This window comes from Thalassophryne amazonica, chromosome 13 (genome assembly GCF_902500255.1).
Source record: "Thalassophryne amazonica chromosome 13, fThaAma1.1, whole genome shotgun sequence".
Taxonomy (NCBI): Eukaryota; Metazoa; Chordata; class Actinopteri; order Batrachoidiformes; family Batrachoididae; genus Thalassophryne; species Thalassophryne amazonica.
The window spans coordinates 70,675,726-70,703,613 of NC_047115.1; the positions used below are offsets into that span (position 1 = coordinate 70,675,726).

The 27,888-nt window shown below is 40.8% G+C and overlaps 2 protein-coding genes across 3 annotated transcripts in view; one reads left to right on the plus strand and one right to left on the minus strand.

The window, feature by feature from the left end:
* plekhh2 (pleckstrin homology domain containing, family H (with MyTH4 domain) member 2) overlaps nucleotides 1–20,610 on the plus strand; it is a 113,623-nt gene extending 93,013 nt beyond the window's left edge. For both annotated transcript variants that reach the window (XM_034184853.1, XM_034184852.1), the window contains exons 25-30: nucleotides 544–685; nucleotides 1,169–1,305; nucleotides 6,569–6,698; nucleotides 12,034–12,120; nucleotides 17,182–17,331; nucleotides 20,081–20,610. In XM_034184853.1, coding sequence (XP_034040744.1) covers nucleotides 544–685; nucleotides 1,169–1,305; nucleotides 6,569–6,698; nucleotides 12,034–12,120; nucleotides 17,182–17,331; nucleotides 20,081–20,266 — 832 coding nt within the window. In that variant the 3' untranslated portion in view covers nucleotides 20,267–20,610. The remainder of the gene's footprint in view (nucleotides 1–543; nucleotides 686–1,168; nucleotides 1,306–6,568; nucleotides 6,699–12,033; nucleotides 12,121–17,181; nucleotides 17,332–20,080) is intronic.
* Nucleotides 20,611–24,949: 4,339 nt separating this feature from the next.
* Nucleotides 24,950–27,549, minus strand: epcam (epithelial cell adhesion molecule). Its single transcript, XM_034185345.1, has 9 exons — nucleotides 27,250–27,549; nucleotides 26,696–26,797; nucleotides 26,326–26,578; nucleotides 26,174–26,239; nucleotides 26,033–26,099; nucleotides 25,790–25,888; nucleotides 25,518–25,715; nucleotides 25,379–25,432; nucleotides 24,950–25,287 (listed from the first exon to the last, which is right to left on the minus strand). The coding sequence occupies exons 1-9, from the start codon at nucleotides 27,302–27,304 to the stop codon at nucleotides 25,264–25,266; spliced, it is 918 nt and encodes a 305-aa protein (XP_034041236.1). The 5' UTR covers nucleotides 27,305–27,549; the 3' UTR covers nucleotides 24,950–25,263.
* Nucleotides 27,550–27,888: the final 339 nt, after the last annotated feature.

Below are 27,888 nucleotides of genomic sequence, written 5' to 3' on the forward strand. Positions count from 1 at the left end.
AGGTGGTTCTGTGGTGTTGTGGATGCAGCTAAGTGCAGCATCAGTGCATGCTCCCAGACGACTTGGTGTTTGAGGACCTAACAACCAGTTGCTTCTTAGTGGATGTTGGTATAACAGTAGTTTCCATATACACCACATGCAGCCCTTCTCTCCAAGAATGTCCGTCAATTCCACTAATCCACTTTCCATCAACTTGTCCTGGGTCTCCAACACCTTTGATGCAATAGTAAGTGTGGGTCTTACAATAACCCCCAACGTCATCACAAATTGATGTTGCTTCAGATCATGCCTGAGACCAATGGATATTTGATTTGCCTATACTTATTCACTGTTCTCTCTCCAAGTCTTCAGTAATCAGGAATAAGACGTGACAAAAAATGGATGCAGTTGAGACAATGCAGTCATGTTGACATCCGACCTTATGCTTTTTTATGTCAAATGGGTCAATACTTGTTGAAAGCATAGTCACTTTCACCCTCTTAATATGTCACTGTTTTTTTTTTATATATATATTCCTCCATCTTTCCACCTGTGGATCTCCAGGCTTTACTTCTCTCTGCAGGTGAAGGGGGAGTCAGACAGGGAGAAGTTACTGCTGGCTTATCAAACCAATGAGGCCATTGTAGCAGGACACTTTCCTGTCAACAAGGAACTCGCTCTTGAAATGGCTGCTTTGCTTGCCCAGGTGATTTTATTTTTATTTTTTTTTAGTTCCATTTTTATTAATTTATTACATACCAGTGCTTTGAAACCCATTACTCTGTGACCGGAAATTACTTGTCTGAAGTAGAGTAGGTACTAATTAGTGCTTGGCGGGGAGACTGCCAACGAACAACAGCAGCTGTGAGCATGTTACTCTGTGTAAAACTTTGTCAGGACAGGTATCTAGCATAAACTGAACATTTCAGAGTGGCCTTTTATTGTGGCCAGCCTAAGGCACACCTGTGAGGTGGGATGGATTATCTCGGCAAATGAGAAGTGGCCACTAACACAAATTTAGACAGATTTGTTAACAATATTTGAGAGCAATAGGTCTTTTGTGTATACAGAAAATGTCTTAGATCTTTGAGTTCAGCTCATGAGAGCAAAAACAAAAGTGTTGTGTTTATATTTTTGTTCAGTGTAGATAGAGGACTTATTCATTAGTATGACATATTTCTGTTTGTAGATGGAGTTTGGGGATTTTGAGCGTCCTTTCACTGCTCCTGGATCTGCCCAAGCCAAGTCCAACCAAACACTAAAACAGGTTTTGGACAGATTCTATCCAAAACTCTATCGCCGGACCACATCTGAGGACCAACTGAGGTACCAAAAACATAAATGTAGGCCCAGATTCAGCATACGAGGTCTATTAGAAAAGTATCCGACCTTATTATTTTTTTCAAAAACCATATGGATTTGAATCACGTGTGATTACATCAGACATGCTTGAACCCTCGTGGGCATGCAAGAGTTTTTTCACGCCTGTCGGTTACGTCATTCGCCTGTGGGCAGTCTTTGAGTGAGGAGTCGTCCACCCGCTCGTCGATTTTTTTCATTGTTTAGGAATGGCTCAGAGACTGTTGCTTTGTTTGATAAAAATTTTTTCAAAACTGTAAGGCACAACTGAGTGGACACCATTCAATAAATTCAGCTGGTTTTCGGTAAAAATTTTAACGGCTGATGAGAGATTTTGGTCTGGTAGTGTCGCTTTAAGGACGGTCCACTGGCGCCTGACGGCGATCTGCGCTTCGAGGCGGCAGCGTCTCGCCGTTTCAAGTTGAAAACTTCCACATTTCAGGCTCTGTTGACGCAGTAAGTCGTCAGAGAACAGAGAACTTTCAGAAGAAGTCGGCATGAGGAGTTTATTCGGACATTCCATTGTTAACGGTCATTTTGTAATGAAAGAACGTGCGGGCAGAGTCGCATGTCGGGCTGGACCCGACCGCGGGGGGTCGCGGCAGGAAAAACACCTCCGTTGGAAATCTTAACGGGCAAGTTGGAACATGCCCAAGCTGTTAAACAATTTCTCAGTTACTCACTTGTTGAAAGCCATTAAAAGCCGCCTGAATTCTACAAATGGTTTTCAACACGGAGGTGTTTTTCCTGTCGCGGCGCACACAGATTTGCCGAGTCGTCACGGAAACGACTCGGCGAATTTGCGCGTACGTCTTTCATTAAAAAAATGTCCTTAAACAGTGGAATGTCCGCATAAATTCCTCATGCCGGCCTCTTCTGAATCTTCTCTGTTCTCTCACGATGTCCTGGGTGAATTAAGCCTTAAATTAGGATGTTTTCAGCTCGAAACAGGCCGACGACAGCGCCTGGAAGCGCTGCAGGACGTCCCGCTCCGTGGGAAGTCCTTACACCGACAGAAACACCCCATAATCTCTCATCAGCCGTTAAACTTTTCACAGAAAACCAGCTTAATTTCTCGAATAGTGTCCACTCGGATATTCCTCACAGGTCCAGAAAAAATTTTGATAAAGCAACGCGCGCCGTCTCGAGCAGCGTGTGAAACAAAGGAATTCAGCCGAGAGGGCGGGACCACATCTCACTCAAGGCCTGCCCACAGGGAAATGACGTCACCGACACGCGTGAAAAAACTCATGCATGCGCACGAGGGTTCAAGCATGATTGGTGTAATCGCATGTCATTCAAATCCATATAGTTAAAAAAAAAAAGGGTCAGTTTATTATCTAAGAGACCTCGTATTCATGTTCAGTACTTAAAATGCATCCATCCGGTTGTTTATGGACTGGTACATACTCCATATTGAGGTTTCACACAGTTTTGATATTTTGCTTCACTAGTTTATATTGTTTTATGTTGTTATCATGGATTCAAGGTCTCCTTCTTAGAAAAGCGTGCACTGTACATTTCTACCTTAAGGAAAAAAGAGATAATTTCATAAGTTGTACTAATGTATGGTTCATTTAGCCACCAAAAGAACAACAGAGAAAAGAAGAAGAAGAAGAAAAAAAGGAAATTATTGCAAGTTCTAATTCCGGCACATATATGAATCTGTAATGTGTTGATGCACGTACAGTACCAGTCAAAAGTGTGGACCCCTTTTGATTTGTTGTGGACCTTGACTTTGGCCCCATTAATTCAATGAAGATGTTTGTCCAAACTACTCTATAGAAGTTCTATAACACTGGAAAGCAGCAGGGCAGGGACAGTATTTGTGATGTTGCCCTCAACGGCCTCTCCCTCTGGAATCTTTGACCACAAAAATTAACTCTTCCCACATCTCTAGCCCCTGACCAGCTCCAAGACACATGAAAATGGACATGTATACATTTTGTAAAAAGGCAATTGTGGGCTTGATTGAAACGTTAGGAAGTCTGGCAATCCAAACTTTTTTCTCCCTGTTTACAATTTCTGTCTCATGACCACTGCTGAGCACAGAGAATTTCTAATCCTACAGTTTTAACAGTGGTGATGTATGGAAACGTATTTAAAATCCCAACAGATCAAGCATTATGACTATATGAAAAGAGAAATTCATTTTTTTAGCTTTTATTTTTCATTCTTTCTCTCAATAATACCATACCATACCATCTTTATTTATAAAGCACTTTACTACAGCCAGAGCTGACCCAAAGTGCTGTGCACTAAAACATACAGTTAAAACATTAAGACATATATGTAAACAAATTAATAAATAAAAATAAAATCTATAAAATCTAAAAAAATCTAAAAACTAAGTCTCAGTGCAGTCTAAAGCCAATGAAAAAAGATGGGTTTTAAGACGATGCCTAAAAATGGCCAATGAAGGTGCCTCTACACCCAAAGGCAAACTGTTCCACAATTTAGGTCCAACATCAGAAAAGGCCCTGCCCCCTCTGAGCTTCCTTTAAGATCTTGGTACCTCCAGAAGCAGCTGATCAGCTGACCTGAGAGACCGACTAGGTATGTAAGGGTGAAGAAGCCCAGAGAGGTACAACAGGGCCAGGCCATGAAGAGATTTAAAAGCTAAGATGAGAATTTTAAAATGAACCCTATAATATACAGGCAACCACTGGAGAGAGGCCAAGACAGGAGTAATATGCTCTCTCCTTTGAGTTCCTGTCAAAAGTCGCGCAGCAGCATTCTGGACAAGCTGCAAATGTGAAAGCAGCGACCGACTGACTCTGAATAATGCAAAAACATTTTTTTTTTCAAATCTACAGGACAGATATAGGTCACCCTCCCCCCTCAAAAGAAAAAAAAAATAGAGCAACGTGTTCCTAAAACCTGATCCTACAGGATCCTGCACCAAGCCATGGATAGCAACCACCTACGCAGACAACCGGTCCATCCCCACCTCTCAAATCTAGTCATCTATCTGCCACAGCCAGGTGAATCATACTGTAGGTGTCCCTTTGGCTTTTTTTTTTCAGCTACTGTGTTCCTCAACACTGAGACAGCTATGTGTTGGATCATGACCAGAGAAACATGCCATATGGTCAAAATGTCATAACGGACATTCCCTTGTGACACAATACATGATAGTCCTCACCAGAGTTTGTTTGACAGTGATGCAAAGTCATTACTGCAGTATTCAAGGATTTTCTAAAGACATCTAGTCCCAAAGACATCCGGTCATCACCTTAGGTCACTGGTAGGTGTCCAAAGTTCACATCCATACAGTAAGACAGGAAGCAACAGGATCGTAACACTAGAACGCCTGGAACTTTCTGCCGCTGCTGCAAGGCCCTCCTCCCCCTCTCAGATTAGTGTTGTGGTGATCACCCTATTGACTGGTTCCTTTGAGTTGCAAATTAGATCAGTACCTGCTCTCTTGCCCCACTCAGACTGTGTTGAAAGAGGGAGACATGTAGGAAAACAGGTCTTGAGGACCAGGATTGGGTATCCCTGGCCTAAATTAGACCAAAACAAAGGACTTCAGTGAAAAAAACAACATTTATTTCACACATAAAAATATTCAAGAGAAATTGCATTGATAAACAATTTGTGAGCACAGTCAACAAATTGTGAGTTCCTATGTACAGTATTCTATTTTTTTGTTTGTTTGTTTAGTTTTTTAGCAATTTTTACACATGAATGGAGATCCTTTCCTACATTTCCGACAGGTGTACTTGTGGCAAATGGCTCATTTCTCTGTACTGCGATTTCTGTTGCAACTCTGACGCAACTCTGTTGTTTTCCCTTCAGAAACTCTTCTCATTTCACGTAGTGCCTCCTCTCTCTCTCTCTTTCCAGTGTGCGTTCCTGCATATGTCTATTTCTCAGTTCAATTGCAAGCTTATGCTGGAACTTTCGCCTCGACTCCTTTGATCCTGTACATGCCTTGTACAGTACATGTGCATTAGCAGCAGCAATGTCCAGGATGTTGTAGAAGACAGCTATAGGCCATCTCTGTGTTCCTATGTGCACTCTGTAAGCACGCAGTTTTTGATCCAGCACATCAACACCACATTTCAAATGGTTGTAGTCTATGATTACATTTGGTTTTCGCCGCAAATCTTCTTCAAGCTCCACTTTCTTATGCAGCGTGCTGAGAAGACACACATTTTTCTTCTTTTTAGCTGCATAAACTGTTAGCAGGGCACTGCCAGAAGTGAACACCTGTGTTGAAAACTCCTCACGTTCTCTGGTGTTTTTTACCTGCTCTGGAACTTCCCGTCAAACTTTGTTTATTGTGCCAAGCAGAGTTGTTTTGCGTTCTAGAAGCCTGTTCACCAGAAACAACGATGTGAAAAAATGGTCCATGGTGACAGTTCTGCCTGTCCAAAAAGGGTTCCATAAGCCTTGTCACAACATTGTCTGCAAGTCGCTCTCCTATGGCACGGCTGGGGTCTTTTCCTAAGTAAGGAATGGCATTGTACATGTACTTAGTGTCCAAGTCTGCTGCAATCCAAATCTTTATTCCAAACTTGTCCAGTTTAGATGCAATGTATTGCAGAAAAGGACATCGGACCTTTGTTGGAAATAACTGTTCATCAACTGTTATGTGTTGCCCTGGGTTGTACGACAGCACACAGTTCTGATCAAAGCACCCCCAAATGTCTGAAATGGCAGCAAATTTGTCCATCTGTATGCGTTCCAAACGGGTGTCCTTGATGTTGAAGCGTAAATAGTGCATCGAATCTTCATATCAGTCTCGGGACATTGTGGACATGATTTCCAGAATGCCGAAGCATTTTGACCAGCAGTCACACATGGCACCGGTTCTGCCAATCGCTCCTCTGAAGAATAAAACAGCGATGAATGCCATCAGCTCGTAGACACTTGTACCTTTCCCTGCGCAAATTTGTGCAGGCTCAGGCTCTAAAGTGTTAAAGACTTGGACTTTTGGCTCGTCACGGCTCCATAAGTGCTTCCCAGATATCTCTCAATTTCAAAGGCCAAGAACCCAGAGACATGAATGTCATCAGTGAGATAAGTGAAAGTCTCTACAAGTTCAACATTTTCACTGCATACAGATGCACTTCTGATCGCTGAGACCAGGAGGTTACTGGATCTTTGTCTTGATCCAGGGAAATTACAAACAAATCAACAAAGCTTCTCTCCAAAAAAAAAAACAATGTGATAAACAAGTCGACCTGACTGCTATATTGTCTCCTCTTTCTCCTGCTCTCAGGCAACTGCTGCAGCGACTCTCCACACGCTGGGCCTCTCTCAGGGGTCGAAGTTCAACTGAGTGTATCAGGATCTACCTAACTGTTGCAAGGAAGTGGCCTTTATTTGGTGCCACACTGTTTGAGGCTGAGGTGAGTGAGCCCGCCATTTAATCTTTTATGAACTACAGTATCTTATCAGTGCAGATGTAAACAGTGTTATGAAGGATTATTTAAAACATTTCTGTTACATGATAAAGTCTAGAACTAATAAATAGCAGCATGCAAATATTATCTGAGAAAACAAATATGATGATAAAATGGTAAACTGTGTATCATGTTGGTATTTCTAATGTTTCAGCCTCTCCATTAACACAAACACAATATATGCACACTGACCCTGAGCTTACTGCAGCCTTTAAATATGAAATTCAAAAACAGTGTGATCCCGGTTCATTCAGTTGTTTCAATATATTTCAGCACTAAAGCTCACAATTTACTATAGCAGATTATTCTATTTAAGGGTCACTGGGGGTGGGGGACTTGAGCCTCTCCCAGCTTCTTGACATCTGGTCAATTTAAAGTTTCCAGTTCACTTAACCTACATATCAGTGGGGGTGGGAGGAAGCCGGAGCACCTGGAGAGAACACACACAAACAACTACATGCAAACTCCACACCAAAAGGACTAGATCAGAAGCAAACTGTGGACCTTCTTGCTGTGAGGCAGCAGGTCTAACCCCTAAGCCTTCGTACTGCTGGTGCACAAATCAATTGGAATGTTCTGAAGCATTTGTTTGGAAACATTTGGTTGCATATTGATACCCAGTTTAGCACAGCTTCTAGTCCATGGGCCAACATGAGTGGCTCATGTTGCCCCCCCCCCCCCCCCCCCCCACACACACACATACACATATACACACACAAGTCTATGAACCTATATTTTTCAGAACCCTTAGAGTGTCCCATTAATGAAATTGAATGCTCACATTGAAAATTTCTGGTTTCATACTTGTCAAAATAGTTTTTTCTTATGTAGAAAAATATGACTCCCGCAAATATGTGTAGCATGTGACAAAATTCATGGTATGAAATTTAATTAATATTAATATGCACAATGCATACTGGATTGTTTTCTGAATGTTTTTTTGCGCTTTGAAGGCAGGTCAGTCTCTTTAGAGGTCTGCCGTCTTGTATCGGACATTATTCATTATTCATATGCAATCGAGAAAAAACAAAGCATATTGCTAACTCATACGAAGTTAAACTATTATTTGAAGTCTTAACTGTCTGAAAATAAAAAACATAAATAAACAAATTGCAAATTGCTAGATTCTCATCATCACAAAAATATTTGAAACTGTACGAAACCGGACAGTTATGAGGTATCTCTATTTGTTTAATAAAAACAGGTAATATATTCAAATACTTCAAAATTTTAACATTGTTTTACACTAAGAATACTTTAGACATTGCTGTTGTGCTATTGCATCTGAACTACAACAATATTTGAATAACCTTATATACAGTAGTACTTCAGTGAAGAATTTTGGTGGTTTTGCCTTACAAAATAATGGCGATTATAGGGTATGTCTATTTATTTTTTTAAAACAGGTAGTGCATCCCAAAAGGTTCAGTGTTAACATTTGATTTCATTAATGGGACACTCTAAGGCTTCAGAAAAATCTAGGTTCATAGAGTTGTGGGGGGGGGGGGGGGGGGGGGGTGCACATATACCCATGATGGCCTGTGGACTATTTATACGGACATCAAAACAATGAATAAATTTTTCAAAACAGTGTTTCAAAGCAGTGTTTTGAGTTAGCATCACTGATTTACAGTGCCTATGAAAATGTTTAGCACCAACCCCAGCAACATGTTCTGTCTTTTTTCAATTCAGGTTTTACTTTCCTGTTGTTTTCTACATTTACCTCCACCAAAGACGTTGGAGGAGGTAATGTTTTCGCCCCTGTTTGTTTGTTTGTTTGTGAACAGCCTGGAGCCCATAATTTTACATACATATATTGCTATGAAAGTTTTAGATTCATATCCTGATAGGGAAGAACTGATTCAATTTTCAAGGTCATAGATCAAAGGCCAAAGTCAAAGTCAATCTTGGAAAATTTAAAAACTCTTTCTGAATTGGAAAATTCTTTCTGAATTTGCCCACTTAGTAAAGATCATATTTATTCTTGGTTGCCAGCTTCTTAACCTGGCTGAGCACTGTAACAAGCACACAATATGTCCAGTGTTCCAATGGAAGATAAAAATTAGAGCACCGTGCTCGTAGGGTGCAAACCTCTGCCAACAGTAGTTTCCAATTCCACAAATTTTTACCTTGTAAAAGATTTTCAAGATCAAAGTCCTGTTAGAAGTGGCTTTTCATAAGCTCAAATATAATACAAAATATAAATCAAAAGGGCTTTTCAATGTTAAATAGAATAAAATATCAGCTAAATCTGCAATACAGATCAGATACTGATCAAACTTTATTCATTGAGAGGGCCAGGTTGCACCTCAATGTCACATGAAAGTGATTCAGGCGCTCTTAATTGAGATATAATGCAAAATGGACATCAAATGGGCTTTTCAATATCCTTACAGTGAAGCAATGTGGTGGCAGCATCATACTGTGGGGATGTTTTTCAGTGGCAGGAACTGGGAGACTAGTCAGGATTGAGGGAAAGATGAATGCAGCAATGTATAGCGACATCCTGGATGAAAACCTGCTCCAGAGTGTTTGTTGTGTGGGCCGCTGAAGAGGAGGTACTGCTGGCCCACCACCACCAGAGGGCGCCCTGCCTGGAGTGCGGGCTCCAGGCACCAGAGGGCGCCGCCGCCGTACGAGAGCAGTCAGGGTGACAGCTGTCACCCATTACTGGACACAGCTGACTCCACTCAGCCCGGGGGTATATCATCAGGACGGCGTCTCCACCTCAGTGCCGAGATATCGCCTTAAGACTGAGGTAACGTTCTCTGCATTCATATTCTGAATAACCAGCTAAGACTTGTTAAACCTTTTCAGGACTGCTGACTACTGATAGCTAAATTGCTTGGATAAGTACTCACCTTCCTGCTATACATTGACAAGAGGTGGAGGCGGCTCTTCCCCTCTCCGTTACTGGGTGCTGTCGCATCCACACCTGTGTGTTGTTGCTCTCTCCCGCCAGCAGTACCGGATCCGACGAGCGGAGGCAGTGGCCACCTGGGAATTCGGGACTTGGCGGTTCCAGTATTTCCAGGGTTCGGTGGCAGAGGAGATCTGGGTGGTTCCGGTTCGACTGAGACGGACGTCTCCTACCTTCGAGCCTGCCCACACGACACCAGCGGATTCGACCCCAAATTGTTAATTGTTGTATTCGTTGTGCTCGTTTCACAACAGTAAAACTTGTTATTCACCTTTCTCCATTGTCCATTCATTACGCCCCCTGTTGTGGGTTCGTGTACCTACACTTTCACAACAGTGTTCTTGACTTCAGACAGGGCGACAGTTCATCTTTCAGCAGGACAATGACCCTAAGCACACAGCAAAGATATCAAAGGAGTGGCTTCAGGACAAATCTGTGAATGTCCTTGAGTGGCCCAGCCAGAGTCCAGACCTGAATCCGATTGAACATCTCTGGAGAGATGTGAAAATGGATGTGCACTGACGCTCCCTTCCAACCTGATGGAGTTTGAGAGGTGCTGCAAAGACGAATGGGTAAAACTGCCCAAAGATAGGTGCACCCTGCTTGTGGTATCATATTCAAGAAGACTTGAAGCTGTAAATGCTGCCAAAAGTTCATCAACAAAGTATTGAGCAAAGGGTGTGCATACTTATGTACATGTGATTCCTTAGTTTTTTATTTTTAAGAAATTTGCAAAAATGTCAAAAATCTTGTTATTATGGGGTGTTGTGAATAGTAGATTGAGGGGGAAAAATTAATTTACTCAATTTTGTAATATAGCATATATATATATATATATATATATATATATATATATATATATATATATATATATATATATATATATATATATATACAGCAGTAACATACAAATAAATGATTAAAAAATCATACACGTGATTTTTATGTCTCTCACAGTGGACATGCACCTAAGATGAAAATTTCAGACGCCTCCATGATTTCTAAGTGGGACAACTTGCAAAATCGCAGGGTGTTCAAATACTTATTTTCCTCACTGTATATATATATATATATATATATATATATTACCCATTGCTCTTTGCCTCCAAAAGTATTGGAACACTTGGTATTTCACACATTTTAATTTGTTTATGCCATTTCTACTACAAAAAGTAACAATTTATAAAAAATTATCTTCCTTAAACTTAAACTGAAAAAAAATCTCTACAACTTGATAGAAATGAATTAAAAATATAAAGCCAAGATGATGGCTCCATAAGTAATGGAACACTTTGGTATAATACACGTAAATAATCAGTTTTAATGCCAGTTTTCTTCAGACAAGTCAGAGGATGGACACATGAACATTTCCAAGTCACAGAGTATGCCTTGGATTTTATTTACATCAATTATGAAGAAATGCAAACAGTATAGCACTCTATGGTAAATCTGTGTGGAGTAGACAGGTCTCAAAAACTGTGTGACTGTGCAAGAAGAAGAGTGAGGAAAGCCACCAAAACACCCAGACAACCCAGAAGAAGTTATAGCCTTCTCTGACCGTGATTGAAGAAATTGTGCAGAGTGCATGTTTTGCATTTTGTATCCCCAGTTATATAGCTTCATGATGAAGTGGTATAGAGGAGGATTTTCTTAAAAAGAAGACCTGAAAGTTCAGCTACAATTTGCCAGAAGGTACATCTGAGATGCAAGCCTAGATTTGATATTTTGGTGAAAGTGACCCTTACTTGGAGTAAGTGTGTAAAGACAATAAATGAAAGAATTTCTGGATTATTCCAGTCTTTCATAATAACAGTGTATGTAAACCTTTGGCCCACTGAAAATCTGATCCTACAGTAAATAGTAATGTAAATAAATCTACCTTTATAACTATTATTTTTCAATAAATTTAAATTAAGTAACCTTTCTAATTAACAGAACACGTACTGTTTGGTAGCCTGTGGAGTTGGAGGAAATTTAATTTGAAGGTTCTTAGTCAAGGTGTGGCCCTGCGAAAGACTGGCGGCCTGTCTGGGGTGTACCCTGCCTCACGCCCTATGATTGCCCTAGGCTCCATCCCCCTGTGACCCTTAATTGGAGTAAGCAGGTATAGAAAATGGATGGAGAGTCAAGGTGTATGTAAACCTATGACCTCAGCTTTATATGTAAATATTAGTAGTTTTGCAATTCTTCATTGTTTTCAAAGTTTGAAAAGAGAAGGGGGGAACCAAAAACGAATTACCATTTTCTTTTTTCTTTTTTTTTTTTTGTAGCAGTGTGTTAGCAATGTCAATATACCATACTGTAGGATATTCTTACAGTAAATTTGAACAGATTATGAAATAACTGTTTCTGTGATTTTAGTCCATCACGCCTTCTCCAGAGCAGGGTGCACATGTTTGGCTGGCAGTGCATGAAGATGGCATCAGCGTACTTGAGCACAACTCCATCGTAAGACTCTGGTTTATACTCAGTGCTCCTACTTTTGGTTTGATTCCCTGATGAAGTCATTGAGATAACTGTTTAGAAGCCATGCGGCAGGTGGAGCATGATGGGGATCCAAACAGAACACTCTTTTGATGCAGAATGTTTTTCAGATGATCAATATACACATGTATTTTGCATAGTGTTTAGTTTACAGTGTTAGTATTCACCCTGTGTTTCACAACAATAAGCTTTCTGTGGAAGTAGAGAAGCTTGAATCTTCGACTGGACTGGGTTGCTTGACGTGAGGACGTTTCGCTTCAAATCACAGAAGCTTCCTCAGCTAAAATTCTTGCTCTGGTAGTCTGACTTCTGTCTTGACTCTTGTAGAGAAGAATAAACCAGAAGCCAACAAAAGCTGGAGTTTTTAACCTAACCAGACCCCTCCTACCGAGAGGCCAACTCCTATAGGCTAGTGACTAAACAGTAGCTCTAATTAGCACCTATTATGCACTCTCCTAATGATGGGATGGAAGCCTCCCCTGATGGCTCCCTTGATGACTCTCCTGATGACGTCAGTGACTCATTATCATGAACAAAAGACTGAAACTGCTTTGACCTGAGTACCCCATTGTAAACATGGGACAAAGCGTGTCTGAGACCCGCCCCCCGGTTAAGGTTGGGTTTCAACTGTTTTACAAAGAATGCTTCCTTGACACCTTGAGGTGCTTGGCCAAATTGTATGTGATGGAATCTGTGCTACATACAATAGGCCTGAGTGTCACGTCCTGTTTGTGGATTTTGGGCAGTCCATAGATGCACGGAGTGGCGTCCCCAGGGTACAGTCTGTAGTATGTCTGCCTGTCGATGAGTCCCTCTTTCTCCAGGTTTTGGAGGTAGCTAACAATTTTCTTCATATAGCCACTCGTGGGGTCTCTCTTCAGACTAAGGTTTCTAACCTTTTGTAAAGACTATCAAGATTATTTTGGAGGTCTAATATTTTAAAATGAAGCCTTCTAATTCTAAGACCTAAAACAGAGCAATGTAGTGTATTATATCAGATGTCAGGAAAACTGTAATGAACACTACATAGGTGAGACTAAGCAACCTTTAAACAAGAGGCTATACCAGCACCGCAGAGAGGTCGCCAGTGGACCTCAGTCTACAGTTCATCTCCACCTGAAAGACACTAACCACACGTTTGAGGACAAGGAAGTTAAAATCTTAGCCAGAGAGAAGAAATGGTTTGAGAGAGGTGTCAAGGAAGCATTCTTTGTAAAACAGTTGAAACCCAGCCTTAACCGGGGGGGTCTCAGACACGCTTTGTCCCCTGTTTGCAATGGGGTACTCAGGTCAAAGCAGTTTCAGTCTTTTGTTCATGGTAATGAGTCATTGACGTCATCAGGAGAGACGTCAAGGGAGCCATCAGGGGAGGCTTCCATCCCATCATTAGGAGAGTGCACAATAGGTGCTAATTAGAGCTATTGTTTAGTCACTAGCCTATAGCAGCCGGCCTCTCAGTAGGAGGGGTCTGGTTAGGTTAAAAACTCCAGCTTTTGTTGGCTTCTGGTTTATTCTTCTCTACAAGAGTCAAGACAGAAGTCAGACTACCAGAGCAAGAATTTTAGCTGAGGAAGCTTCTGTGATTTGAAGCGAAACGTCCTCACGTCAAGCAACCCAGTCCAGTCGAAGATTCAAGCTTCTCTACTATGGAAACCACCTGGACAACTGAGAGCCTTCACAGAAACATTGCGACTTTCTGTGGAAATAAATATGTCCATGTCAGTGGCGGCTGTTGGTCTGTTAAAGAGGGGAAGCTCATTGTTGACTTACATCATAAAATTTGTCATGTTATTTATATGCATGGATCGGGAGGTCTGGGCGGCTTTGCTTGAGCTGCTGCCCCCACGACCCGACTCCGGATAAAGCTGAAGAAAATGGATGGATGGATGGATGGATTTATATGTAAATTCAAATATGCTAAATGGTCATTTCACAATTTATATCTCTATTACATACAGTATTTTATGATGGCACAATTACCAAGTGGTTAGTGCGCTTGGTTTCAGTGCGGAAGGTTCCCGGTTCAAACCCCACCCCTGCCACATTTCTCCACGTAATGTGGAGTTGCGTCAGGAAGGGCATCCGACATTCAACTTGTGCCAGAATCAACATGGAGGTCCACTTTGGTTCTGCTGTGGGGACCCCGAGTGAAAACAAGGGAACAGCCAAAGGGACTTACTCTTACAGTATATTATTAATGTTTTTCACAAAAATATCTAAAATTTCAAGAAGCACATAGAACCTTTATTATTAAACATATATAACAGAGCTTGACTGTTTCATGACATTGTTTCATGCAAATGTTATTTTACAGATTGGCCAGCAGATGTCACCATATCTAATTGTATCAAAAGCTTCAAAACACTGAACCATTGCTTCATATTAATGGTCCAAAATGCTTCGGTTTCTCCATCAGTAATTTTCAGAGGTGGGACGAAGTCACCAGCAAGTCACTCTCAAGTCATGAATCGGCAAGTCTCAAGTCAAGTCCCAAGTCAAGTCTCAAGTCATAATGACCACCAATTGTTTGCAAGCTGACTTGAGACTTGGTACTTGGGACTTGAGACTTGCCGATTCATGACTTGACAGTGACTTCGTCTCACCACTGGTAATTTTTATGAATAAAATACATCAGCAACTACTAATTGTTACCACATGTGCCCGGATAGACTTATAATCATGAATACTTTGATGTTGTGTTGCAAACTGGGGTGTTAATTAACGTGCGATGACTTAAACACTTACTGAAGAATGAAGCAGAGAGTAACTCACCTAGATCTTCTCACATAACGTCTAATCCAGTGTGCTTCTCTGTGCGCTTTTAAAACAAACTAATTTATAGCGCATGCAAAACATTTTGGCATAAATGAAAAAATGCATAAATCCGCAAAAATGTGTAAACTAATTCTCACATTCCTGTAACTGTCAATCAAAGCGGGATTCAGCCTTTCGACTGATCATTCAATCATTGTGCAGAATTCCAGCGTCCAGGCCTGCCCACAGCTCCATTCACCCCTAGAGATGCTCAGCGTCTGTGGCGGGACAAAATCATGGCTTTATCCAATGACTGTCGGTTTCGTGGCAATGAAAAAAAAACGTTCCAGGCAGTTCCATTGAAGTGAACGGACGCTCGGCTTCTACAGGAAAATGCATTGACCACAGACCGTATGAGAAAAAGATTTATGAGAAGTTAACAAAGTCAATTGATTTGTGATAAGTAGCTGATTCTGAACAAACTCATCTTCAAGATGCACGTGTTCTAACGCATTTGTAGTCAATGAAATGATAGCAATCTGTACATATTTGACCATTTAATTTTTTGACATTTTAGGGGAAGCTGAGCTTCCCTTGCAGTCTTCAAGAAACCGCCTCTGGTCCATGTTGTATTTTGACATGTTCACTTTTTGTAGTTCTTGTAGACCCATGTTCGAATCCTGGTCCTGCTACCTGTTTGTGTCCTTAGACAAGACTATCTCACTGGGCCTGACTGTTAGAGATGCAAATTAGCGATCAAACATGCGAACGGGCAACAGTGTCACAGTTGGTATCTCACTGAAATGGCCACTCACAGCTCAAACAATGACATGTTTGCACACAAAGTGTTCATATCTTCTTATCCTGCTATTATCCTTGTGAATAGACTGTGGAAATTCCCCAGACTGAACCCAGTAACAGCAAAATAAAATAAATAATACCATAATAATTAATAAAAAATAATGAAGTGAATACAGTGCCCTCACCGACTTGCTGGCTCTAGTGTCCTATCTTCCATGATCACTATACCGCTTATAGGATCCTTTTGTCCTCAGCTCTGAGAGCTGTGTGCTGTGCTCATCCAATAGTTGGAAAAGCCTTTTCTCCATGACGCAGCAATGTCCAGCAGCACTTCAAGGGTGTGCATCTTTTGATTTGATTTATTCGGCAGTAGCACTGTAAAACCCTTTGGCTGTTCGTTTGTTTTTTTTTTCCACTTGGGGTGTTAACAGCAGATCCAAGGTGGATCTGCATGTTGATTTGGCACAGATATGTCCTCCTCTGCCCTCCTGCACTTTGGCTCTGATGGACAGATGTCATCACATTTCAACGGCACAGCATTTAGCAGAAAGTTTTTTCCTGTTTAAAGACACATATTTGCTCAATGAGAGAGCTGGATTTGAGCAGAGTGCAGTTTAATGAAAGCATGTTGTCATGTTTCCTCACTGATCATCATCCCTTACAACGAGCACATCAAATAACTCTCAACGCACATCTTCAGGGTGGGGTGGGTGGCGAAGGAGAAAGAGAGAGTGCTAGAGATTAAAAGATTTAAAACGACACAGCACTGTGTGCTCCACTCCTGCAGAATTGCACTCCCTTAAAACAAAACAAAACAAAAGAAAACATTAAATGCATAAATCCAGAAAGCTCAAATGGTAGTCCTGATGTCCACTGCAACTGCAGCCAGGCTGGCAGCAGCATGGCCACCTCCAGAAGTGGAGACAAAGTCAGAGTTGAAATGGTTTGTACAACTGCACAGGAGGGACCCAGGGTATATAGGGAGAAGGATACTGAGGATGGAGCCACCAGGCAGGAGGAGAAGAGGGGGGCCAAACTGGGGGTTCATGGATGTGGTGAGGGAGGACATGCAGGTGGTTGGGGAAGATGCAGAGGACAGGGTGAGATGGAAACGGGTGATCTGCTGCGGGTAACCATTAACAGGAGCAGCCGAGAGAAGAGAAAGCGGCACTTATTTCCGCATTGCCACATCTCATTTGAATTTCTCCGTGGCACCACAACAGTTCTCACACTAATGTATTTTAGACCTTGGAAACAGTTGGACTGCTTTATTTATTTATTTGGGGAATGCCCCCTGATATTCTGGAGTTGGTGATTAGCACCTTTCTTCATTCAAAGTGACAAGCACAGAGGTGGGATTTTTTTAATGGATGCTTCACCTCAATGTCTGAGGGGAAATGTTGCACACAAATATTAATATTTATGTTTAGACGTCTGGTGACCTGCAGTCACTGTCCATCTTTTTTTTAGAAACCACTGGTGTGCCACCCTTACAAGAACCTGATGACTTTTGGAGGCTGCAAACAGGACTTCATGCTGGTGGTGGGGCAAAGTACTGGTGCCAGTACAACCAAAGACAAACCTACAGAGAAACACCTGTTTGCTATGGACACCTCAAAGGTGAGTGAGACTTCCAGAACCAGTACCAGACTGTGATGTGAAAGGAGTCTGACAGTCAAATAGGCTCAGAATCTTGGTTTTGACCTGCATAATGTTTATAAAAATATGGGTTGCCAAGTAACAATCAGCCTGGAACCTTTTGGCAATAGGTTTTTGTCTTTTAAGTTTTATTATTAACTTTTTAAAGACAGTTCCGATGCTAATTGCAGCTTTCAGATGCCATGGCATCACGTGTTGCGAACACAGTGGCAGTTGTGGATGTGGTCAATCCAGTTTGCAAAACAAATAAGCAATGAGAGCTACCAGTGGCCAACAAACACTGGATTTTAAATGGACACTACAGTGCTTCTACTAATACATGCTGAAAAGAGAATCAGAGTCCATGTCTGTTTGATCACCTGTAAATTTGTTGAGCATATTTTTATATATAAATATATATATTTCTGTGTGTGTGTGTGTGTGTGTGTGTGTGTGTGTGTGTGTGTGTGTGTGTGTGTGTGTGTGTGTGTGTGTGTGTGTGTGTGTGTGTGTGTGTAGTTCCTGCAAATTTTTGAAAATATTTTTTTGGTTTATTTATTGTATCCACAACATTAAAAATAACAAAAGACCAGTTAATAACCTCATATTTATAAATAAATAACAAAGAAATGGATTGTATGACCAATTTTACTTTTGGAAATACATATTTTCCTTTCGGTGATCTTGTGTGATTTATATATATATATATATATATATATATATATATATATATATATATATATATAGAGAGAGAGAGAGAGAGAGAGAGAGAGAGAGAGAGAGAGTAGTGTTCAGAATAATAGTAGTGCTATGTGACTAAAAAGATTAATCCAGGTTTTGAGTATATTTGTTATTGTTACATGGGAAACAAGGTACCAGTAGATTCAGTAGATTCTCACAAATCCAACAAGACCAAGCATTCATGATATGCACACTCTTAAGGCTATGAAATTGGGCTATCAGTAAAAAATGTAGAAAAGGGGGTGTTCACAATAATAGTAGTGTGGCATTCAGTCAGTGAGTTCATCAATTTTGTGGAACAAACAGGTGTGAATCAGGTGTCCCCTATTTAAGGATGAAGCCAGCACCTGTTGAACATGCTTTTCTCTTTGAAAGCCTGAGGAAATGGGACATTCAAGACTCTGTTCAGAAGAACAGCGTAGTTTGATTAAAAAGTTGATTGGAGAGGGGAAAACTTATACACAGGTGCAAAAAATTATAGGCTGTTCATCTACAATGATCTCCATTGGTTTAAAATGGACAAAAAACCAGAGACGCATGGAAGAAAACGGAAAACAACCATCAAAATGGATAGAAGAATAACCAGAATGACAAAGGCTCACCCATTGATCAGCTCCAGGATGATCAAAGACAGTCTGGAGTTACCTGTAAGTGCTGTGACAGTTAGAAGATGCCTGTGTGAAGCTAATTTATTTGCAAGAATCCCCCGCAAAGTCCCTCTGTTAAATAAAAGACGTGCAGAAGAGGTTACAGTTTGCCAAAGAACACATCAACTGGCCTAAAGAGAAATGGAGGAATATTTTGTGGACCGATGAGAGTAAAATTGTTCTTTTTGGGTCCAAGGGCTGCAGACAGTTTGTGAGACGACCCCCAAACTCTGAATTCAAGCCACAGTTCACAGTGAAGACAGTGAAGCATGGTGGTACAAGCATCATGATATGGGCATGTTTCTCCTACTATGGTGTTGGGTCTATATATCGCATACCAGGTATCATGGATCAGTTTCGATATGTCAAAATACTTGAAGAGGTCATGTTGCCTTATGCTGAAGAGGACATGCCCAAGAAATGGGTGTTTCAACAAGACAATGACCCCAAGCACACTAGTAAACGAGCAAAATCTTGGTTCCAAACCAACAAAATGAATGCCTCGCAGATGTGAAGAAATCATGAAAAACTGTGGTTATACAACTAAATACTAATTTAGTGATTCACAGGATTGCTAAAAAAGCAGTTTGAACATAATAGTTTTGAGTTTGTAGCGTCAACAGCAGATGCTACTATGCACCCCCTTTTCTACTTTTTTTTACTAATAGCCCAATTTCATAGCCTTAAGAGTGTGCATATCATGAATGCTTGGTCTTGTTGGATTTGTCAGAATCTACTGGTACCTTGTTTCCCATGTAACAATAAGAAATATACTCAAAAACCTGGATTAATCTTTTTAGTCACATAGCACTACTACTCGTATTATTGTGAACACTACTGTATATATATATATATATATATATATATATATATATATATATATATAAACAGGTTGCATTTGTTTTTTGTGTACTGGGCAGTACACCACCAAAGATATCAAATTTATTTATTTATTTATTTGTTTATTTATTGAAAATACAGTTTGTAACTTCATAATTGATTAGTTTCATTGATTAAAGTTTAAAGGTTTCCTGTTGATCCATTGATGGAAGGAAAAACAAGCAAACTTATACTGTATTTTTCTCAAAATGCCCTGAAAAATAAAACCTGTCTTCTCAAAGACCAAACATGATTTAAAAAATACAACATTCAAAGGAGCTTTGTGTGTTTAGATTAAGAGAGGACACTGCTGTAACTTTTGGTGTTTGTTCTTTATCTGTATATTATGTTGTGCTTTGTTCAGACAAAAACAAAGAAAATAACAAGGCTCTTTAAGTGAATTTACAGTCAGTTGTCCCTGCAGACTGCGTCCACACGCTGACTTCCTGTTTGTTATTCAACAGATCAGGGAGATCACCCTCCTCATCTCCAGTTTCATCAACAGTGCTCATCAGCAGAAGGCGGCCGCACACCATCTCTCTGCGCCGGCCCTGATGGTCGCTCAGCCTGTCAGTCTGAAGAGCAAAGAGCTGAGGAGCAAATCACCACCAGCTCTGGGACGGCCCAGCAAAGCCCCCACACTGCTCTGACCTCTGACTCTAAAAACACTGTTTCAAACCCACCTTCTGAAATGTGGGAATAAAATAACAGACATGTTGTGTAACCATGTGTATCATCAGGAGTACTTCTGCTTTCAATGGTTCACCTCTACAAAGAGTGGTTCCCAGTGTCAGCCCTCGGGGAAAAGTCTTCTCTTTTTTCCCTCTCTCCTGCGCCAGCTGTTGATTGGCTGAACACACTTGCTCAGGGTAATGGAAATAATACGGTGCATCCGGAAAGTATTCACAGCATTCACTTTTTTTCCACATTTTGTGATGTTTACAGCTGTTTTCCAAAATGTTGTAAATTCTTTTTTTTTCCCTAAAAATTCAACTCAGAACACCCCATAATGAAAACATAAAAAGTTGTTTTTTTTTAATTTTGCTAATATATTAAAAATAAAACTAAGAAATCACAAGTAAGTATCCACACCCTTGCCTCAGTACTTTGTTGATGCTCCTTTGGCAGCAATTACAGCCTCAAGTCTTCTTGAATATGATGCCACAAGCTTGGTGCACGCATCTTTGGACAGTTTTGCCCATTCCTCTTTGCAGCATCTCCAGCTCCAACAGGTTGGATGGGGAGCGCCGGCGCACAGCCATTTTCAGATCTCTCTAGAGATGTTCAATCGGATTCAGGTCTGGACTCTGGCTGGACCACCCAAGGACATTCAGAGTTGTCCTAAAGCCATTCCTTTGATATCTTGGCTGTGTGCTTAGGGTCATTGTCCTGCTGAAAGATGAACCGTTACCCCAGTCTGAGGTCAAGAGCGCTCTGGAGCAGGTTTTCATCCAGGATGTCTCTGTACATTGCTGCATTCATCTTTCCCTCAAACCTGACTCGTCTCCCAGTTCATGCCACTGAAAAACGTCCCCACAACATGATGCTGCCACCACCATGCTTCACTCTAGGGATGCTGCCTGGTTTCCCTGGTTTCCTCCAAGCATGATGCCTGGCATTCACGCCGAGTTCAATCTTTGTCTCATGAGACCAGAGAATTTTGTTTCTCGTGGTCTGACAATCCTTCAGGTGCCATTTGGCAAACTTCAGGTGGGCTGCCATGTGCCTTTTAGTAAGGAGTGGCTTCCGTCTGGCCACTCTGCCATATAGGCCTGATTGGTGGATTGCTGCAGAGATGGTTGTCCCTCTGGAAGGTTCTCCTCTTTCCACAGAGTAATGCTGGAGCTCTGACAGAGTGACCATCAGGTTCTTGGTCACCTCCCTGACTGAGGCCCTTCTCCCCCAACCGCTCAGTGTAGACAGATGGCCGCTATAGGAAGACTCCTGGTGGATCTGAACTTCTTCCATTTATGGATGATGGAGGCCACTATGCTCATTGGGACCTTCAAAGCAGCAGAAATGTTTCTGTACCCTTCCCCAGATTTGTGCCTCGAGACAATCCTGTCTCGGAGGTCTAGAGACAATAACTTTGACTTCATGTTTGGTTTGTGCTCTGACATGCACTGTCAACCGTGGGACCTTATATGTAGACAGGTGTTTGCCTTTCCAAATCATGTCCAATCATCTGAATTTACCCCAGGTGGACTCCAGTTAAGCTGCAGAAACATCTGAAGGATGATCAGTGGAAACAGGATGCACCTGAGCTCAATTTTGAGCTTTATGCCAAAGGCTGTGAATACTTATGTACACATGATTTCTTTGTTGTTTTATTTTTAATAAATTAGCAAAAATCTAAAAAAAACCAACTTTTTCACATTGTCATTATGGGGTGTTGTGTGTAGAACGGTGTGGGGAAAAATTAATTTCAACCATTTTGTAATAAGGCACATGACAAAATGTGGAAAAAGTGAAGCACTGTGAATGCTTTCTGGATGCACTGTATGTTTGACATTGGGAACCACATGAAGCATTCTTAACAGGTGATGTGATGTGATGAAATAGTTTTTTCCAGGTCAGTGTAGCAGCCACAAAGTGCAGCTTTGAGCTTTACAAAGCGTCTTGGAGTCTTTGTCCAACAAACTCCCAGGATATGGTCTGTCTGTTGTGCGTTTTTCTTCAAGTGAAAATTCAAAGGTGAAACATCAACACGGTTTGTTGACTGAGTTGACGTTGTGAAAAGCCACATTAATCTGTGCCGTGTCTTATGTTTCCTTTTGTTCAGATGCTGTTTGAAGAGCATGGTTTTTATATTCTGTTTCAGAAGAAATGCATGAAATGCTTGTTTTTACTCTCCTACCTCCTGTATCACACTTTAAGACTCTAATCAGAGCTAGAATCTTTCAAACCTTTAATATTGTTGAGGATATTAAGCAGTATAGTGAAAGAAGGATGCTAAACTGGTAAACAAGCTTCAGGATTTTAGAGTCCAGAAAATAAATATGTTATATGCTGTTAAAGCTCAGACAACATGTTGTGTGATCTGGTTTTGGTTGAAATAAGATGCACTGTGAAAGAGGAACATTGGTTTTGTAGAGAGATGGTTGCACTCTGTGCTCTTAGTTACTGAACAGCTCACAGAGCTGTGAAACATTAATTATGTACAAACAGTCTTTCTGGTGGTGTGAATAACTGAAATCAGCAAAAGGCTGCGCCTCAACAAATCCAGGTCACGTGCAAGATTTAGGTACCAGACTGGAAAAATCAAACTCTGCATTTGCATGTAATAAACTGCATTTACAGATGAGGACAGAATTATTAGCCCCCCTATGAAGTGCTTTTTTTTAAACAGAGTAACGAATTTTCAACACGTCATATCTCATCATTCGAGTTTTATTTTGGATTTTTACAAATTATTTCACAAAAAACTTAAAAACTACTAAGGTTGAAATTATTAGGTCCTTTATGAGCCGATGTTTTTGTTGAGCCATAGCACAAACCACCTTTGTGTAATGATGTGCTTTAACTTTATAAAGCTTAAAGGTTGTAAAATCAAGTTCAAACTGAGGGTTACCTTCCAATTCAGACAGTATTAAAACTTCAGTCAGGGTTTGCGCTCTCACTCCAGAAAACATAAAAAAAAAAAAAAAAATCAGTTTAGAGTTGAGAAAACAATTGTTGATGGTCACAAAGCAGGAGAAGTAGTAGTTATTACCATGTTTCCATTGTGTCACGAACTGGAGTGAGAAATATCAAGTTCAAAAACAGCAACACAATGCAGAACAAACCTGGAAGAGGTAGAAAACAAAAGACTCTAAAAAGAAAACTAGTGAGAGATGAGTCTAAAGACCACAGAACACCAGTGAATGACTTAGCCAAGTCACTAATCGTAGTCTCAAAGAAGACAATTTATTTTCATTTATATAGTGCCAAATCACAAAGTTGCCTCAAGGGGCTTCACACAAGTAAGGTCTAACCTTACCAACCAATCACTAGAGCCCTGGACAGGGATGGACTGTGAGGTTGCAGACCAAGAAAAACTCCATTCCTGCAGAAGCGACACCTTCAAACCAGACAAAAGTATGCAAGGTCCATAAGTATTTTTGTAATTTTGCTTCTGTACACCACAATGAAACTGAAATCCAAGTTTGTCATGTAGACTTTCAGCTTCCAATCAAGGGGTTTAACAAAATATGTTAGCCATTTTGGAATTACAGCCATTAGGAGGATGTGTGAACAGTAATAATTTGAAAGATTTAAACTAGTTTCAGTAACTAGCAGTATTAAATTTGTCAAGTGTGAACAATCAAAACCTGACTGGATTATATGTTCACTTAGCATTGAGAGCAGCACTTCACACCAAGAAACAAGTTTTGTAATTTTTCTACCCACACGATCAACAGGAGAGAAAAAATAAAATAGAAACACACACAAAACAGTACCACCTGGAAAACTAGTCACTATTATTTATAATTCTAGACACACAGGCCCTAATCACTCCTATGGCTCCTTCCCCTTTAACAAGCAAACAGCTTTCCAATTGGTGCAGATGTGACTGACGTGGTGAAAACCTGCAAATAGGTGCACAACACACCCTCAGTCCACTGGTTTCACAAGGAAGAGGAGCAGCAGAACTAAAGCACTTTTGTCTTTAAATTGCTGTATAGATAACAGGAGACCGCAACGGCACATTTGCGGAAGAGAAGTGCACATTTCATAGGGAAGTGTTGCCTGTTCTCATTTTAAGGAAAATGAAACAGGCTTCCTTGCGACACTGACTACCTGTTTAAAGGCCAAACCTTAACTTACTACTTTAGTTTGAGTACATTTGCACTTAGTCCTCATGTTTTGTCCCTACAATGTATTTGGGCAAGACTGAACCTGGTGAACAGGTTTAACTTGATTGCAGTTTCAGACAAGCTACAGCCCCACCCAGTTATGTGGGTGTCACAACACTGGCTGAGATTACATGCCACATTCAGTGCCACTGTTAAAACAACTCTGCATATGGTGTGAAAGATATTAAAGTATGGTGATCACAGCAATAAAATGCTTTAGTTATTTCGATATCTAGAAGTACGTTTATTTTTTAGAAAGAAATAAGCTGCCACATTTAGTAATCCTAGCATAGCTCATTTTACAGATGTGTACCATTAAAACACTCCCCCCCCCCCCCCCAATTAAGTAATTCAAGCATTAGTGACTGTGCTGCATTACTGCACAATTTGTCTCCTGTTAAAGCGGGCAGCGTACAGTGGCTTCCTCCAGCCCCCCCCACATTACAAACATTTGTCTACTCCAACCAAGGCACCTGCATTCAAAAACAAGCCACTATGTTAAAGTCAATTTTATTAAAAACATGTATACATACATCAAACTGTACAGAACTGAGAACAAATTTAAACATTAAAATCAACTTCATGAATACAGACTGTATAATTCATGACTTTGCACAATTTATAAATAAAAAAAAAAAAAAAAGAGTAGTGTGGTAGTAGCAGTTCCGCAACCTAGATTTTCCTCAGCAATCTGTAATCCTCGAGTGTATTAAAAAAAAAAAAAAAAAAAAATTAAAAATAAAATAAGGCACACTCCCACTGCAAGCATGTTTATCCAAAAAGCAAAGCTGACTCTTCAGATTCTCAAGACTTCACATGGCCTCCATCTCTCTTGGCTGCAATAAAAAGAGAAGGCTGTAAAAATCGTAACTTTCACTTCAAAAATAAATAAATAAATATATATATATTAAACTTCAACTCCCTCACCTCTGCTTTGGCATACTGCTTTTGCTGCATGTTCTGTCTCCTATTTAAGAAGAACTACACAAAAAAAGTATTGTCATGAGCAATCATTAAAGTTTCCAACAAACTTGAGAAGAAGTGGAGGTGTGGCAGGCACACTCACCAGGAGAAGCAGGCCGACAACCACAAGTAGCACCACCACTACAATAACAGCGATGATTCCACCTGTCAGTGCCTTCATGGTGAAAGTTGGGGGCTCCTCATCCACATAGTACACCAGGACATCCTCCATGGCCAAGTTTTGACCATTCACAGCAGGCTCAAATTTTGCCTGGTCCTTGAAGAGAGGCAGGTCCTTGATCTACAAGATGCAAACAGATCATCAGCTTCTTTGAATTCTTTTATACCCAGCATTCTGAATAGGTGTCAACATACGTCTTTCTCCAAGTAGTAGGCCATATGGGTCAGATCTGTAGTCCTATCCCCAATTTCCTTCTTCACATCCACCACTATCACACGACCATCAGGGTCATACTGAAGGGGGGGGGCACACACAGCAAAGACATTGTTTACCTTCACACCCAACAGCCTAATTTGATGTACTTCTGCAGTAGTATTCTGGATAATCAAAAGTAAACCAGTTTATACATAATTTTACACATACTATCAGTCTCTTACCTCGACATTTTCCACCAGTGACTTGTTAAAGTTGTCATAACGTTCGCTTATGGCATTTGCAATGGCACTGCAATGAGAAGATATGACAACTATGAATAAGAGCTTTGACAATTAGTCACAATTAAGATGCTTTATACTTACTCCTTCAGCTTTGACTGATCAATTGCCTTTGGCAGTTCTTTGTGCTTCATCTGAAAACGAAGCCAGCTGTCAAGAAAAAAGAAAAAGAATCATTAGAGTTAATACTGTAAGGGGTAGACAAATCCCCCCACAGTTAAAGATTGATCACTTACTGTGTGTAGACCAGCTTTTCACACTTGAGGTTGGCGTCTCCCTTGTCAGTACGACGAACACCTGCACTGTTAACGCACCAGCATGTGTCGGTGCCATTGCACTGCTTGGCCTTGAATGTGCCGTCACTCTCACAGTCTGGGTCGTAGATGCCGTCATTGTCCACAAAAGCATGCTCTACTGGTTTTCCTACCGCACGTTGACCCTTCTTCAGTCGAAACATCTCAGCCTTCATCAAGAAGCACTTGGGGACCACTGATTATGGGGGGGGGGGGGGGAAAAGCTCATTATTAATGGATGCCAAGAAATGTTGACCTGTATGAGCCGTCTGCCTCAACAGCAAGTCTAACTACATTTCCCCCCAACACTTACTTTTGTCACAGTTCAGCACTTGTTTCTCATTGTTACCGAGCAACAGGGTACATACACATGGATCAGGTTCACAGGTGGCCCACTTCATAGTCCTACAAGAACCTAAACAGGAACATAATTTCAGACCATTTGGCAAACTTCATATGCTGTTAGAAATACTTCCTGTACTGCACATCTTAGTTTTATTCCAACAACCACTTAATATATTGCAATTAAACACTGAGCAAAATTGTATGCAACTATTAAACGAAGGGCCAAATGGAGCAGGTCGACAAACAGGTTTAACACCTGGGCGTTGGTTCGTTTCTCTCAACAGATCCCAGGTGAGACAATGGCTCCCAACCCCCACTCCACAAGAACTATTTTCACAATATAATCAACCCCCAATAAACAGGGCAATACAGCTTTTGAAACACAGTTGTGTTTCAAGTCACTGACAGCTTTTTAAAAAATTTTCTATTAAATATATAAATCACGGAAATAGTCCCTGATTTGTGTGCGGAGGCCTCAGCGCGACTTAGTTCACATACAAAAACAAGTTTAAAACTACTTACAACTCTGAGAGGAGGCTACCGCAACCAGGGCGGCCAGAACCACAATAATCCACATTTTGATGGTGAAATGAGGAAAAATAAAAAGTCCTGTTACGTTGGCTTTCGATCACTCCGTCGCGCACAAAGGTCGAAGAAATTTAAAAAAAAAAAAAGGACGCGGATAAACAAAGGTGCAAGCAAGACCGGGTCAAACCTGTTTGAACAGAAACTCACTCGCACCAAAGAACCCGCAATAAAGATAAGTTCTTTCGATACACCTTCTTTGACTTCCGCAATCAAACTGGCGCATAGGTTTTATGTTCTAAATTTATATAAGGCAGCGTCTCACGACGTCATTCTAATTTGCGTAGTGGATAAACAAAGGGAGGGGGAAAAAAACGAGCGCACCTTGTTTCCGCTTTGACCATATTTGGAATATGTAACTGGGTCTCGCGCACGGCTGGTGGTATCGTCTCGAAATATTTTGGTTTTACTTGTATAAGATATCTAAAAATGAATAGAACTGAACTCGTTAACATTTGGTAGAGAACCAGATTTTCGCTCACTGGACAGCTGATTGAATTTTGAACCAGAGGCAGATCCAGAAAAATAATCATTTTTATAAAGTCTTATTTATGTCTGTTATTGTACATTGATGAA

Bases quoted from the DNA above. Each gene is read 5' to 3' on its own strand.
- epcam (XM_034185345.1), bottom strand. From the start codon at position 27,304: ATGTGGATTATTGTGGTTCTGGCCGCCCTGGTTGCGGTAGCCTCCTCT. The intron at 26,579-26,695 runs GTAAGTGTTGGG...CCCCATAATCAG, and splicing joins AGTGCTGAACTGTGACAAAA to TGGTCCCCAAGTGCTTCTTG. The intron at 25,288-25,378 runs GTGAGGGAGTTG...TTTTTATTGCAG, and splicing joins AGCAGTATGCCAAAGCAGAG to CCAAGAGAGATGGAGGCCAT.